The sequence below is a fragment of the Neofelis nebulosa genome, chromosome 4 (genome assembly GCF_028018385.1).
Source record: "Neofelis nebulosa isolate mNeoNeb1 chromosome 4, mNeoNeb1.pri, whole genome shotgun sequence".
Lineage (NCBI taxonomy): Eukaryota > Metazoa > Chordata > Mammalia > Carnivora > Felidae > Neofelis > Neofelis nebulosa.
In genome coordinates, this window is record NC_080785.1 from 137,256,635 (window position 1) to 137,272,221 (window position 15,587).

The 15,587-nt window shown below is 43.3% G+C and overlaps 1 protein-coding gene across 16 annotated transcripts in view; it reads left to right on the forward strand.

The window, feature by feature from the left end:
• MAGI1 (membrane associated guanylate kinase, WW and PDZ domain containing 1) overlaps window positions 1-14,753 on the forward strand; it is a 638,926-nt gene extending 624,173 nt beyond the window's left edge. For 12 of the 16 annotated variants that reach the window (XM_058726255.1, XM_058726257.1, XM_058726258.1 and 9 more), the window contains 5 exons: window positions 2,908-3,001; window positions 3,147-3,207; window positions 4,133-4,276; window positions 6,967-7,105; window positions 11,151-14,753. In XM_058726255.1, the coding sequence (XP_058582238.1) occupies window positions 2,908-3,001; window positions 3,147-3,207; window positions 4,133-4,276; window positions 6,967-7,105; window positions 11,151-11,884 (1,172 nt within the window). In that variant the 3' untranslated portion in view covers window positions 11,885-14,753. Of the gene's footprint in view, window positions 1-2,907; window positions 3,002-3,146; window positions 3,208-4,132; window positions 4,277-6,966; window positions 7,106-9,160; window positions 9,250-11,150 lie in introns of all 16 variants that reach the window. The other 4 variants (XM_058726265.1, XM_058726267.1, XM_058726266.1 and 1 more) reach the window with 1 other exon arrangement.
• Window positions 14,754-15,587: the final 834 nt, after the last annotated feature.

Below are 15,587 nucleotides of genomic sequence, written 5' to 3' on the forward strand. Positions count from 1 at the left end.
CTCAGTGTCTCCATCTGTAAAGTGGGGTAATAACTGAACCTATTTCATTGAGTTGTAAGAATTAAATGGGGTAGTACAAGTGGAAATGGACTTAGCACAGTCTTTGGCGCATCATAAATGATGAAGAAATGGTGGCGGTTCATAGATTTAAGAAAGACAGCAGTTGGAGGAAATTCAGCTAGCTCAAAAAAGCATTTGCATATAAGTGTTAATTTTTTTAATGCTTAAAGTTAATCTTCAATCCAAATCATGAAGGCAGCAGGAAAAAAAGAGAGAGAGAGAACACTGTTTCAGAATGGGATCCCACCTGCCTAGAAAAACCCTGGGTACCACAAACACACAAGGACTCAAAAGGGAAACTCCTGCACAATTCAGTAATTATAATCACTTTAATTACAACGAAACGTTCTTTTTGGTATCCTGATTATGATTTCCCCATGGCCCGAACAATCTTGTGATTTCCCAGAGAGTCTCCATAAAATTAATTACAGTGAGCAATATGAATTTTTTTAAAGGACCAATACATGGGTTGATGAAACTTCTGGGGAATCGTATTGACAGGCAGTGCAGTCTCTTAGTCCATTGTTCTGACGGTGCGTGTACTTGATGGCATATCACATAGATTAATCACCTTGGTTGTGCTCGTTAACTGCAGTCATAAAAATGTACCAATAATATGCTTTTAATATTGCGATCCCAGAAATCCATGTTCCCGATAAAAAAATCTGGTGATCATCTTTTGTATGGTTTTCATGTGCCAGGCCCTATCCCAAACACTGTCTTCTCCTTAATCTTTGCACGGATTTTCTGAGATATTTCTGATATAATGCGTGTACAGAAGAGAAAACTGAGGCAAAGGAAGTTGAAGTGACTTGGCGTGAGTACCAGCCAGTAAATTGCCGAGCTGGGGGTACACACGGCCAGATAGTCAGAGTCTGGAATCTGACCTCCTAACCATTCTGCTAAGCTGCCTCCCATTAAGCCTGAGAAACACCACCTCCCCAGCTCAGGGTTGCCAGGCGTATTGGCATAGTAAAGAACCTGAGGCTGCTCAGAGGAAAATCAAAGCACAGACACACAAAACTTTTTCCCTCTGTTTCAGCCACTATTTCTGACCCTTAATTGACCCCAGGTTCCTTCCCCTCAGAATCTGTAGAAACAGTGGTGAAAACAGACTATGGGAAACTTGGCCTAAAACATGAATTGGATTACATTACAATTTACTTGATCTGTTATATTTTCTTAGTAATCTTGTGCCTCAACTGTGAGAACCACAGGCTCTGTGGCTGAAATACAAACTTAAAATCATAATTCAACTTCCTCGTTTTAGAGTTTAACTTAAGTTCCCACGGTCATAAAATAAAAACTAGGAGTGGTAGCTAGGGCCATAAGTCCAGTTAATGTATTGAGTGCTTACTATATGTCAGGTACTATACTAAGCTTTTCAAATATTTTTATCAAAGGGAAGGGAATTATGTCATCATCCCCTTCTTTCAGAGGAGTAAAATAAGACATATGGCTAATGAGTGGGGAAAGGGGGACTGGATCTCAAGCCCGTGACTTTAACAACTGTGTGCAATGAAATAAAATAATAGGAAGCCAGACCCAAGCTGCGTAATATCCTTAGGAAATTAAAATGGAGGACAGACCACACGTCATTGGGATTTCTGGGAGGTATTGTCACTGCAGTGGACTGCAGTGGAGAGATACCGTCCAGGTGTCCCAGGTGGGAATACTTAACACATTTTCCCATAGAAACTTTGTTACACATTATGGGCAGGTATATGTATTCTGAAAGCATTAAGATGCCTACTAGGAGCTGTAGGACTCCTAGAAACTTGTAGGCTATATTGCCCACTATGAATTAAATAGGCATTCATAGCCTAATCTTAGAACCTAACCACCACATGTAGTATTTTCTTGATGAGAAGATTGATGCCAAGTTCCAAATAGTCAACCTAAAATTAAGTACTAAAGTGCAGCTTGCTCATAACTGCTTGCTATCTGCTTTGATCGTAATGGAGAAATAATTAGTAAAAAAATATATATATAACCATTACTATATAAGGGATTAAATTTTAATACATGCATGTTGGTGTGCAGTCTGTAGGGCATGCTCTTGAGTGTTTTCAAATTCTGGATCTCCAGACTTCTAGAGATTAATGAAGTTGCTTATGAATGTGGTTAGCGGAGAAGAAAGTCAATTTACCTAAGAATATAATTATATTCATTCCATTAGGGTGGCTTCATGATTTATACAACTTCTATTTACAAACTCTGCCTCTAAGTAATGCAGGTTTTAAAATTAATTTTTCATCAGTGATTCTAGACGAGATCTGTGTACAAGTCTACATTTTCAGTTGTGCTTCATTAAAAGCACTGGGGAGGAAGGTAGATGTGTGTGTGTGTATGTAGTTATCAAGATGTTAGCACACTTCTGATTGTAATATTCACATGAGGAAATCAAGCGGACTCTGCTCAATATTGCTGATAAATTGCAGGAAACAGTAATAGAGACATTTGTTATTAGTCCGTCCAATCCTGGGGCAGTAATGCCAGTGTGGTGCCGTGTTTTGAAGGGGCTGCCATTTTTAAGTGTCAGGGAGGGAGAGACACTTCCCTCAGTTACAATTTTAGGGAAGCATTTTCAGGGGCAAACTTCTCCGTTCATTTGCGGGGATGTCGGTTGGGAGGAGGGTAATGGGGGCGTACGTGGCTCTCACATCGTAGAATATCTTAGAATGGTTCTGTGAACTCTTGCTTAGAAATTCCAGTCAGGACGGTTTCAAACAGTGATAGGGAAACCAGGCGTGTCACTCAGATGTGGGACTTCTGCATACCTCCTGCTTTGATGATCTCTCCTCTGGGGTCCTCATTCTGCTGCGCTCTCTCTCCCTCTCCCTGCAGAGTCCTCAAATGCCACTTTGTTGACCAACGCAGAGAAGATTGCCACCATCACCACCACACACGCCCCTTCTCAGCAAGGGGCCCAGGAGACCAGGTCAGACATAACTTTGGTTGCTTTTGTTAGTTTTAAGGGGAAACAACTAACTCCTGGTCTCATGATACTCATGCTTGACTTTGTTTTCTTCCCTTCAATTTCATGGTTTGCTTTGCTTTTACGCTTCTCTCTCTCGCTTTGGCAGGAATACCACCAAACCAAAGCCGGAATCTCAGTTTGAGTTCAAAGCACCCCAGGCAACACAGGTGAGGGCCATTCTTCTTTTTTTCTGTTTGCTTAGTACATTTCCTTCCAACTTTCTGAAGCTATTTTTTACGAGCTATCTTTTATAAGGTACCCCCAATTAAAATAAATAACCTTTTGTGAGAGGATGTACCAAATATGAGCTCACATTTAGCTGGCTAGGAAATGACATTTTCTGTTACTACCTTTGCAAAATATTCCTAGATATCCTCTTCTAGGTGGGAAAAATAAAGAAAGAAAGAAAGAAAGAAAGAAAGAACCGCACTTATCTCAAGGACTGGCCATCAGAGAAAGAGCAAAAGTGCTAATCGCTACTCGGGGTATTCATGCCTGTATTTATGCCAAGAGATGTCTTTTTTTGTTAAGGTGTTTCCCAGATGTGGGAATTTCAGGTGAGACCCGGAGAGCTAGCTACCTGTCTGGCAGGGTGGTAGGAGAGAATGCACTAATATGCAGGTGAAGGAAACTTGGGAGTAATCCGTTCATGGATTCACTAACCCACTCGAGCTCCTCCTCATCCTGGGTGGGAACCACTCCTCAGATGGGAGGCGGTCGCTCTTGGCATCCTGGTCATAGACACTGCTGCTGTTTTCCAGGCACGTGGCAGGGAGGCCTGTGCAGAATGGCACCACGTAATGAGTTTTCCCGCCACAAATAACGATGTGTGGCCTCACTGATTAAATTTTAACACACGTCTGTTGGTGTGCGGTCGGCAGGCACACTCATGAAATGTCTTCAGATTCTGCATCTGCGAATATGTCAGATGAATGAATGTTAATAAACAGCTGAGAATCACCAAAAGAGGGATAGAGACGGTGCCTTTGTGTCAGATCACCATTTCGGAGCATATTTGGGAAGCGATGTGAAGAAGAAATATGTGTGGGTATGCGTTCTCCTCTGAATGACTGCATTTCATTTTTTAAATAGGAGCAAGATTTTTACACTGTGGAACTAGAGAGAGGAGCCAAGGGATTTGGCTTTAGTCTTCGAGGGGGCCGAGAATATAACATGGACCTCTATGTTCTGCGCTTAGCAGAGGATGGTCCAGCAGAAAGGTGTGGAAAGATGAGGGTAAGTAGGAAGAGTCTGGAAAAATAAGTCCTCTCCAGTGGCTTTTTGACATGATGTGGCTAGAACCTTCTTGTTCCTGAGAACTACGTTTCATACTGCTTTCAGAACACTCTAAAATGCATGACTCCTGCCTAGGGTGTATTTCTCCCTAAAGCATAGTTGATGGTAACTGCTAAAGTTAGGTGAGCCCTTCTGATTGTTCAGGGATGAATGAAGAATTGGAATTACATGCAAACTTACTGAAGTAAAAATCAGTCCTGTGTCCGTATTCTTCTACTTAATCTCATATGGTAAGCGCGTCATTTCACAGCAAATCCTAGGATTTACCAGGATGCTTAGAGAGCAGGAAGTCCCTCTAGTCTTGCAGGTTCTGGGTGGTGAGCTCCATTCAGTGTCCTGCTAGTCACCGGGTCTTACTTTAGCCTCAGGAGCAGGTCGACTCTGCCTCAGGAAAGGCCCCACATCTCCAAGCGGGAACATTCACAGTCTCTCTGCAGTAGTCAGAGTTGCAAATTTTAAATCTACACATGCCGAAAGATCACTCTCTTCTTTTTAGGAATCTGGTATCTGTTACTGTGTATGCATGTGTCACTTTTCTGGGGGGGATTAGATGGCTTAAAAAAAAATGGATAGGTCACGTAGATTGAAGCGTATGCATAGGGAGCAGTTTGCTACGAATGAAGAGGAATCAAGACGGTCAGGTCAGGAAAGGAAAAAAGTGCACGAAGCTGGTCCAGAGCAGAAAGAGGGAAAAAAGTGACCAAAGGTAGGGAACTTGATATTTGTATATGAGGCATAGTCTCTTGCTTGTTAAATTTCTACAGATTGAATTTTAATGAACATTTTTTTAATATTTATTTATTCTTGAGAGAGAGACAGAATGAGAATCTCAAGCAGGCTCTGCTCTGTCATCGTGGAGCCCAACACGGGGCTCAAACCCCCCAACTGTGATATCATGACCTGAGCTGAAATCAAGAATCAGACGCTTAACCGACTGAGCCACTGAGGTGCCCCTTTGAGCGGTTTTTTTTTTTTAATTTTTTTTAGTGTTTATTTATTTTTGAGACAGAGAGAGAGAGAGAGCATGAACAGTGGAGGGTCAGAGAAAGAGGGAGACACAGCATCTGAAACAGGCTCCAGGCTCCAAGCTGTCAGCACAGAGCCCGACGCGGGGCTTGAACCCACAGACTGCGAGATCATGACCTGAGCCAAAGTCGGACGCTTAACCGACTGAGCCACCCAGGCGCCCCGAGCGGTTTTTTTTTTTTTAATTGAGAAAGTAGACCGTGCATATGGGTCTAAAAAATTAGTGAAAAATAGTGCATAGTAAAAATACAGTTTCCAAAGTCAGACTATATTACCAGTTTCTTGTGTATTGTTTTTTAATGCATATACATGTACAATTTGTACATATACAAAGAAATATATAAACTCTATTTTCCTTTTAAGTTTCACACACATGGGTTATGCTTTTCCATGTCTTAGCCTACGTCAAAAAAGTTTCTGATGGAGTGAAATCTTACCATGGTATTTTGTGTAATGCTGTATAGTTCTCAAGACACATTTACAGTAGTGGCCAGCTTCGTCCTCACAGCTTGGTAGGAATGTGTTGTTAACATCCCCTTCTACAGATAAGAAATTGAGTTCCAGGAAGTTAAAGGATTTGAACAAGATCTGGTAGCTAACAAGTGATAGGACTCAAATTCAAGACCTTAATCTCCAAAGCCAGTGCTTTTCCTCTTCTGCCTTCTGGAAGATAAGCTCCTTGAGAGCAGGGATCTTGCCTGTCTTGTTCTCTCCTTTATCTCCGGTGCCTAGAATAGTAGCTGACACATCGTAAATGCAGCATCATTGTATAGGCATGGTTGTGTTCTCATCAGAAAGTTCTCCGCGGGCAGCAGTTACTTCTAAGCTCACTCACAGCTCAGCTGGCAGGATTCAGTGTCCCTTGGGCTGTTGGCCCTACCTCTCCTTCATGTCCTTATCACAGACTCTGTAGGGTAGCTCAGCACATGCGTCAGAGTGAACAAGTGAAAGGACAAAAAAAAGGGGGGCACATAAGGCAGAAGCCAAAAGTATTTTGTAACCTTATCTTTGAACTGATATCACATCACATTTGCCATATTCTTTTTGTTAGGAGCAAGTGACTAATTCCAGCCCACATTCAAAGGGAAGGAGGGGCGCCTGTGTGGCTCACTTGGTTGGGCGTCTGACTTCGGCTCAGGTCATGATCTCACAGACTGTGAGTTCGAGCCCCGCGTCGGGCTCTGTGCTGACAGCTCGGAGCCTGGAGCCTGCTTCAGATTCTGTGTCTCCCTCTCTCTCTCTGCCCTCCCTCCCTTGCTCGCTCTCTCTCTCTCTCTCTCTCTCTCTCAAAAATAAAAGTTAAAAAAAATTGTTAATTAACATTTTCCATACTGTTTTATTTTTTTCTCTTAACACTTGCACTTTCTAACCTACACATTTTTCTCTAATTTTCTTGTTAATTGTCTTTCTCCCATTAGAATTTCATCTCCATGAGGGCAAAGGCTTTTGTTTCTTTCACTGCTGGACTATGCAACAGAAGATTTTCTGGACTAGACTCCATAAATACTTAGTAAATCAGTAAATGGAAGAACTTTACATCCTAGAGCACCTCAGCAGCCGGTGAAGCCCTTTGCGATCTTCTCATTTTGTCCTCTCTTTGGCAGATTGGTGACGAAATCTTAGAGATCAATGGCGAGACCACCAAAAACATGAAGCATTCTCGGGCTATAGAACTGATTAAGAATGGTGGCCGCAGGGTGCGTCTGTTTCTGAAGCGGGGAGACGGCTCCGTACCAGAATATGGTGGGTCAAACTATGAAAACATCCCTTCCTTCCCTGGCATGACTCCATGAATTTGTCTCCAGAACTACAGCAGGAAAGTCTTTTTGTTTCCCCCTGTTCACCAGTGTCTTACCAGCCTTTCGCACCATGTGATTTTTTGCCTCGCTTGTTCTGAAATCTCTACACATTTCATCCTCTTGCTTGCTTACGTGGACTGGGACGTGGCCCAAGACAAGATCTTTATAGCCCCTTTCTGATAATCAGAGAGAACATTCTGTCTAGTCCCACCAAGAGTGAAGGAATGTTTGTTTGAACTGTGCCAAACTGTTTCTCAGATCCAATTGTTAGCACAAAAATGACTATACTCCTTTTCAGAAGCAGGAAAGCAGGTTTCCTGAGTGATATGTTGAGGCACAATTCTCTCTCTCTCTGTCTCTCTCTTTTTTTTTGTTTGTTTTCTTTTTTGGTTTCTTGATGTTTTTACTGAAGAGGTGTGAAATTTTGAGATGATTTGGGGGCCTTGCTCACCTCCTTTATGCTCTGTATACGACACTTCCGCATCCCCCCCCCCCTTGCTGGTCCCTACCCCCAATCAGACCACCTGAGCCCACTACTCTAAAACAAACGAAACTGTTGATATATTAGCCATATGTTTTTAGATGAAAAAGGATGAAATAGATTCCCAGTGCTCATCATGAGGGAAACATGTTACTATACCTTTCCTATGGGGAAAGCCAGGTTATACATAGAGTTCCTTTGTCATATGTGTAGACATGATTTGAGTAAACAGCAATGATCTTTACCTAGCTTAGTGTTCTGATGGCAAAATGCTGTATTTTATAATAATTATGTCCTATTTATTTGAGAGTCTTGTTTAAAATAAAAAAAAAAAAAAATCTATGCCCTAGATGTAGGGCTTCTCTTCCCAACCAAAGGTCTACAAAAGTTTCTATAGAAACTGTGATTGAATGGTCCCCATATACGTTGGTCCCCTTTATTAGGGATTGATCTGTTATCACCCTGTTTTCTGAAAGTCATTCTGCACAATTCCCAGTTGCATTTTGGACTTGATCAGATCCTTAATTCAGAGGCAGCTCAAAGAAAAGGAGAACTCCTTTGAAGGACAGTCTTCCCAGGTGTTGGACACTCATACAGGTGTAGACTACAAGGGGCCCAAGGTGGGAGGAGGGAGGAAATCCGATGAGGCCCCTTTAGACAAGGCCAACCACAGGGGAGGTATTTTGACAACATGAAGACGTCACAGCTGTGCACTGTGCTAAACCTCTGACCATAGGTGTATCGATGCCACTGAAACTGTGTAACATTGTCTCCCTTTCTGTCTTCCCTATGCTTCTGTTGGATGTGATATTTCATTTGAGAATCATCGTCAATAACCTGTGTACCTTCTCAAAACCTATGTCTGTTGCACTGAGGATGAAAATCCAACACTAACAAATGTTCTTTGGGCTAAAAATAAAGATCCTTTAAATACTCATTTTTCCAAGAAGGGTTGAACATGCCAGAGTTGTGCTGCTGTAATGTCTCCTGCGTCATTTGGACTAAATCTCTCTAATTCTATTGATTAGAGTCACAAATGGGTTATAATATGTTAAGTTCCAATATTTTTCTGACTTGATTGGAACCTGCTTCTCTGTGAGGCTATTTTTGTAATGAGTTTTTTGTACTTAATTTAACTGCCGCGGTCTTCGGGTGGGGGGAGGGAGGGACCTCTGGTCTTCTGTTGTTTATTGTTAATGCACTCCTCTATGCCAGCTTGTCATTGTTCCAGTTGTTTGAAAAAAAAAGAAAAAAGGATGCATCCATTGTCTGGGTTCTTGAGTCACCTTATATGGCTGTCTGAAAAATGTCACTGTTCGATTGCGGTCTCTGCAGCCTTATTTGAGTGTTGCCTTAGACTGTCTGACTGGACAAATAAACTCTCTTTGCCCCATGTTAACAAATGCAGATTTTTTTTCTTTCCTCTGTGTTATAGGGAATCTAAATGTTCAACTTTTTCTCTTTCTCTCTTTCTCTTTCTGTCTGACTGTTCTTGGTGCTGGGCCCTCCCTTCTACAGCGATGATACCTCCTAATATCGCTGCATGTATGAGAAATGAAAAGCTCGGGGAGGCTTGCTTCTACCTTATGGGCCATAATCAAACTACGGTTTGTAGCTCAATCAATACTAGGTGTTTCTGTGCTGTGGCCTAATTTCCTCATTGCTTCTGCTTAGCTCTATTTTGATATGTTTGGCAATTCATTCTGAGCACCCTGCGTTCTTTGAATTGTAAGTACACCGCTGACCCCTATTGAAGTCTTGCTCTCCCTTACCTTAAAAGTAGGTGTAAGAAAGCCCAAGGTTAGATTTATGAGAGTGAGCATAGAGCACCTACCCATACCCAAATCTTAAAATGTTTCCATAAGCTCCTGTTTGTGTTAATTCTAACAGAAAGAACAAGCCTCGTATCACAGGGCCCTCCCCTAGGTCAGCAAGGCTTTGTTAGACAGAGGGATGACATTTTCTACTCACTCAGTTAGCTCCTGGGAAACTACGGCCCAGAGTCCAAATCCTGTCCAGAGCCTGTTTTTCTAAGTAAAGTTTTATGGGCTCCTAGCCACGCCCATTTCTTTTATGTGTTGGCTACCGCTGCTTTTACACCGGAGTTGCACTTAAGTAGTTACGGCAAACTATGCAGCCAGCAAAGCCTTTACAGAAAATTTACAAACCCTGCTGTAGGCTATATTCCTGTTACTACCAAAACCCACCGTAGGTTTTGGGACATCTTTCATGAAACAGACTGTTTCGTGTCGACCTTGTTGCCTCACGAAATCCTTAAAAAGAGGCCCCGCAATTCCTGCATCACCCTGGCTTGCCCTCCACACGGCAGCACGTTGTTTCCGGTGTTGCCAGGGTCTTGCCTGGAATCCTACGATGTGTGTTACCGTGTTAGTTGCAACAGAGCATCCCTGCTTTGAAAAGAGCTTTCATAATTTCCGGATGCAACCTAAAACATCTGCTGTGTCATTTCAGATTGTTTAATAATAAATAGGAGCCCCCATGGGCTGTTCTGCTTTAAACTATAGATGCCTTGATGTTGTAAGGAGCAGTCCAGTGACTCCACAGCCCCCCGGATGCAATTATGGCTGCCTTGTGTAGTCTAATACTAAGGAAAGTACCTCTAAAAGATTTCATCTGCACCCCCTCTAATGTCAACCTCTATTCCACTCCCTTTCATTTGTCAGGAAACCCCACATTTTAAAAATAATTTCTTAAACATAACCCCAAATTAGAGAAAAGTATTGAATACAGTTCACAAAGGTAGAATGTTTAATGGACCCTCACATTACCCATCACCTGTCCCAGTCATCAACATCCGGCTGCGTTGCCTCTATAATCCCCTTTGCCCGACACCCTGGATTTTTTCTTTTTTAAGAGAAGTGTTTTAAAATAGTATACTTTGCATGCAGTACAACGCATAGAGCTTGAGCGTACCGCACAGGCTTTTTTTTTTTTTTTTAACCTCTCTATACACCCATTTAATGACCCTGATCAAAATATAGACTCCCCAAAATTCCCTCATGCCCTTCCAGGTCAATAACCTAGAGTATCTTTAAGCAAGATAAAATAAGTATTCTTTATAGAAAAGAATGTTTTCTATTGTGGGGGCTGGGAGGGGGGCAAGAAGGGTGGGCAGGGGGCAAGGGTTAGTGGGTGGGGAAGGCAGAGCAAGAGATAGTTAGGGTGGGATGTTCTGGTACTTTTGGATTACCCTGTTTTGGGTTGTGCCTTGCAAGACTGTAGTCCCCACTGACGGCTGTGAGCTCCTTAACGATCTCTGCCCTGAGCACAGCCAACAGTAGCCAGAGGCCGAAAGCCACAAGAACTAAGTGCGTAACCCTCGTGGTTGCAGTCATTCTTCACCGAGAGTCAGTTGGCTTTGGCTCTGCCTGCTTTAACAGCTAGCTATTTGTTTGTTGTGACTAATGAGAGCTCAGGCGTGGGAGTGGGGACAGGGGCTGAAGGCCCTGCCGTACCAAACTGTGGCTGTCCTGTATTTTCCCGGCAGACCCCAGCAGCGACCGCCTCGGCCCCGCCGCCGCCGGGGCACAAGGTGTTCCGGAAGTGAGGGCCGCGCCCCCCGACCGCCGACCGCATCCGTCATTGGAGTCCAGTTACCCACCCGATCTTCACAAATCATCACCGCATGGGGAAAAGCGGGCACACGTGAGAGACCCAAAAGGCAGCAGAGAGTATATCAGACACCCCACTGAGCATCACACATGGAACGGAACTTCTAGAAAACCCGACAGCGGGGCTTGCCGACCCAAGGACCGGGCAGCGGAGGGACGCAGAGAGGCACCCCCGGAGCGGCCGGTGCCCAATGGCCCCAAGAGGAGGTCCCCGGAGAAGCGCAGAGAAGGCACCCGCAGCGCGGACACCACTCTGGAGAGGAGGGAGAAGCACGAGAAGAGACGAGACGTGTCTCCGGAGCGGAGGCGCGAGCGCTCGCCCACCCGCAGGAGGGACGGCTCGCCCAGCCGTCGGAGGCGCTCCCTCGAAAGACTCTTGGATCACACGCGGTCCCCGGAGCGGAGGAGAGGGAGCTCGCCGGAGCGCAGGGCCAAGTCCACCGAGCGCAGGCGCGAGCGCTCCCTGGAGAAGAGGGGCAGGGAGGACAGGGTCGGCCACCGAGAGAGGGAAGAGCCCAGTCTGAAACAGGACGCGGGCAGAAGCTCCAGACACGCCCCCGAGCAGAGAAGGCGACCTTACAAAGAATGTAGCACCGACCTCAGTATCTGAGACTCCGAGGCACATTCCAACCTTTACCGTGTCAAAGGTTCTAAGAGGAAGGTCACAAACGTGAAATAATTTAGTTTCTTACCTTGAGGAAGCGTCCGACCCCCGATGATCCTATAATAGCAACAAACATTTTATGCATTTGAAATCTTATAAGAAAAAAGAAAAAAAAAAAAATATATATATATATATGAAAAGTGTTGTGCCTGATGTATAATATTAAAGAAAGTATTTTTAAATGCATACTTTTTTTGGAAATTATTTGCCAAATGCTGCCCCGAAGGGATATAAATTTTGTTTCTACGTGACCTGTAGAATTGTCAAGAATCGTTCCCTTATGGGGGGCAGTCTTTTTCTCTCCTGGTTAAATAGGACTGTTGATCATTTTCTCTAAGGGAAATAATTGATTAAGTTTAATTAATTTGATGTAGATTGTTAGGTAGTGATGTAGTGCTATCCTGTAGTTTAGGAGTTTTTCTTGAAAAAAAGAGCAAAAAGGCAAAAGTTATATTTGTAGAAGCTGAGGACTCTTTGGGACAGATTAGGATTGTCAATGATCCTAAAATTAAACTGTATGAAGAGACTACTACTGCAAATGAAGGATATTTATAGCTAAACTACACAGCACAAAGAAATGTTGCCTTCTCGAGTCATAGTTGGTTCAGAAAACAGTTTGTACTCTCCCTGGCCATAGAAAGGCACAGAGAGGAGAAGGTTGGCCGCCATTGCCCAGACATAGCCCAAGCACGGATAGATGATCAGGTTCATTAGTATCACCAATATCCGATAAGATCTCATTAAGGCAGCACCACCACAGCTTTGCTCAACTACCGGAAGGAACCGACAGTGAACACCTGTGTTGTCTTGTCTGATTTGAGGCCAAATAGTGGATCGAATGGGGAGCCATGTGCCCAGTGGGAGGGAACCATGAGAATCCTCCATACAGAAAGTGTGTTCCCCCCTTGTGTAGCGTAAGCCCAACTGGGGGCAAGGGAATGAGCGCTGGTGGAAGTTACCTCTCTGTTGTTATTTAAAGAAGTGAGGGTTCGGGGTGCTTCTTCTTAGAAATGCCCATTTCCCTTTGAAACCATAATGAAAGTCTCCAGGATGACTGAAAGGGAAAGCAAGACACAGTCCCAGTGGCTCTAGATCGAGTTGGCAAACCTCTGCCCTCATGACCCTGTCCTTTGAGTCTTTGGACAGCAGAACAAAGCATAACAATTTTTTCTTTTTAGAATGACCCATTCTTTTGCAATCCCGCAGGAGGTGCGGTTGGGTCGGCTCATAGCCCCAGGATGTGGTTGAAATGGATTACTGCCTAGCTGAGCCAAAACGTTTGCTTGTACCTGTTGGACCACTACAGCAAACCGCTGCTTAGGATGCATTGTGTATTTCTGTAGTACTGTTTCGCATTTCCCATACAGACACACAACTTTGCAAGTCAATCACTGTTGTTCTCATGGTACTGTTTAAGGAAACAATGAAAAAGGAAAAAAAAAAATGGAGAAAACCAGTCAGTCCTTGTGTGTACAGAGTTAAAAATTGTAATTAATAGAGCCTGTTTAAAAAAAAAAAAAAACAACTGTTGCCTTTTTTTCTTGTATAAAAGAGAATTTATGACAAAAAATTTAGCTGTGAGGAATGTGATACGTGTTTATATTTCTGAATATGGAACAAATTGATTCATTGGGATATATTTTAATGTAATCTAAATCAGGTATGTAAAGCTGTTTTAAAATGGGAGACAATATAAGTAATTCTCTAAAGCTTTAGTCGGTTTGGATACCATCATTTCCTCCATGGGGAGCCTGCTTGTGAATTATTAAGCTCTGTATGCATTCTCTGTTCTGTTCTTCACTCATTTCTTGCCGTGTGCTATGGACTTAATGCTCTTTCTGTATTGATGAAAAGCAGTATGTGGGCCAATCTTTTTATAAAACACTATGCATATATAAATATCACATTGTTCATAGCTTTATTTGACTTATGGGTTTATACATAACATAGAATGAGTCCCTATAGCTGTGTGGACATGTACAAAACTAGTTCCTTTCCTGGAACAGAGACCGTGTACATTCTGTAGCTGCAAAGGAGGAAAAGGGTCTGTGACCGCAATCTTTATTATCAGTTTTCCACGCGAAGCAAGCATTGAGCTGTGGTAGGGAGGCCGAGGGAGAACACGACTGAATAATGGCATTCTTTTTCACCAGGTTCCTAGGAGCCCACATGGGGATTTTATTCCTAAGGCTCCACTGCCAGGAATTTTCTCGCTGTTTCTAGCAAAATCTGTGATGTTAAATGATCGATGCTCTCGCTTGTGGTCCAGAGTTTTAAATAAATGAAATCAAAGTGGATTTGGGGGAGTACGTCGTGAAATTAACAACTTAATGTCTTTCTTGTCGTCAGAGGTGATATTTGACATTTTAAAATCTGTGTGCTACCCACCTGGGCTTAGTCTTCACCAGTCCGTGAAGACTTGATGTGACAGTTTCCTCTGACTGCCACACATCAGATTTGCTTTGGGAATACTGTACTGTACAGGGACTATGCATTAAGCAGAAAGATCTAGTTTTCTCTGAACTACTGTAACCTTAGATTGGAGACGGATTCTTGTGAGCCTACTTTCCCTAATCCCCCACTTCATGTAAATGTCTTGATGAGAGATGATGGATGAGTATTTTGTATGATTAAATCAAACCATTGAAGAATCCCCCACCCACCCGTTACACAGTTGATGCCTGAAAGAATGTTGGTTGGGGGGGTGGGGGAGAACTCAACACCCTACTTGTATTTTTTAAGTTTCTTTTGTGAAAGATTTTTTAATGCATTTTTACTGTAAAAATACATGGAAATGTATGCATTCCATAACCACTATTGCTTCTGGATTGAAATATTTCTTGTCTCTGCGTTGTCTCAAGTGTATCACGGTCAAGTAATCAAATGAGGGTGTCTGGCTCCAACTCAGTGCAATGATCCAATGCATGTCGTTCTTTTGAAAGGGAAGGAATTATGCCTTTGCAGCAGTAGTCCAGTGCCTTGCTACTCAAAGTGTGGTCCGTGGACCACCTGCCTCATCATCACTGGACTGTGTATTAAAAATGCAGAATCTCAGGCCCACCCTAGACCTCCTGAGTCGGGCTGTGCCTTTAACAAAACCCCCAGCTAATTCGAATGCACCTGAAGCTTGAACAGCACAGTATATCTCGAAACCCCGGTAAAAGGCAAGACCTGCCAAGCCATGTGCTTCTCACTTCCTAACAGTGATCTTGAACAAGTTCCTTAACCCCTTCTTAAGCCTCACTTTCCTCTTCAAACAGGCATATCTCAGAGTTGGTAAGAATGAAATGCAAAGTGTTTAGCACACCTCTGGCAATCAGAACGATCTTCAGTAGATGATCCTAAAAAAACTTTGCGGGGGAGCCACTGGGTGACTCAGACAGTTAAGGGTCTGACTTCGGCTCAGGTCATGATCTCACTGCTCGTGGATTTGAGCCCCATGTCCGGCTCTGTGCTGACAGCTCAGAGTTTGGAGCCTGCTTCGGATTCTCTCTCCGTCTCTCTGTCTCTCTGTCTCTCTGTCTCTCTGTTTCTCTCTGCCCCTTCCCTGCTCACACTCTTACTCTGTCTTTCTCTTTCAAAAGCAAACATTTTTAAAAACTTTTTTTTTTCTTTTTTGGAGGAGGAGGATTTCGGCCTGGTAGTGGCT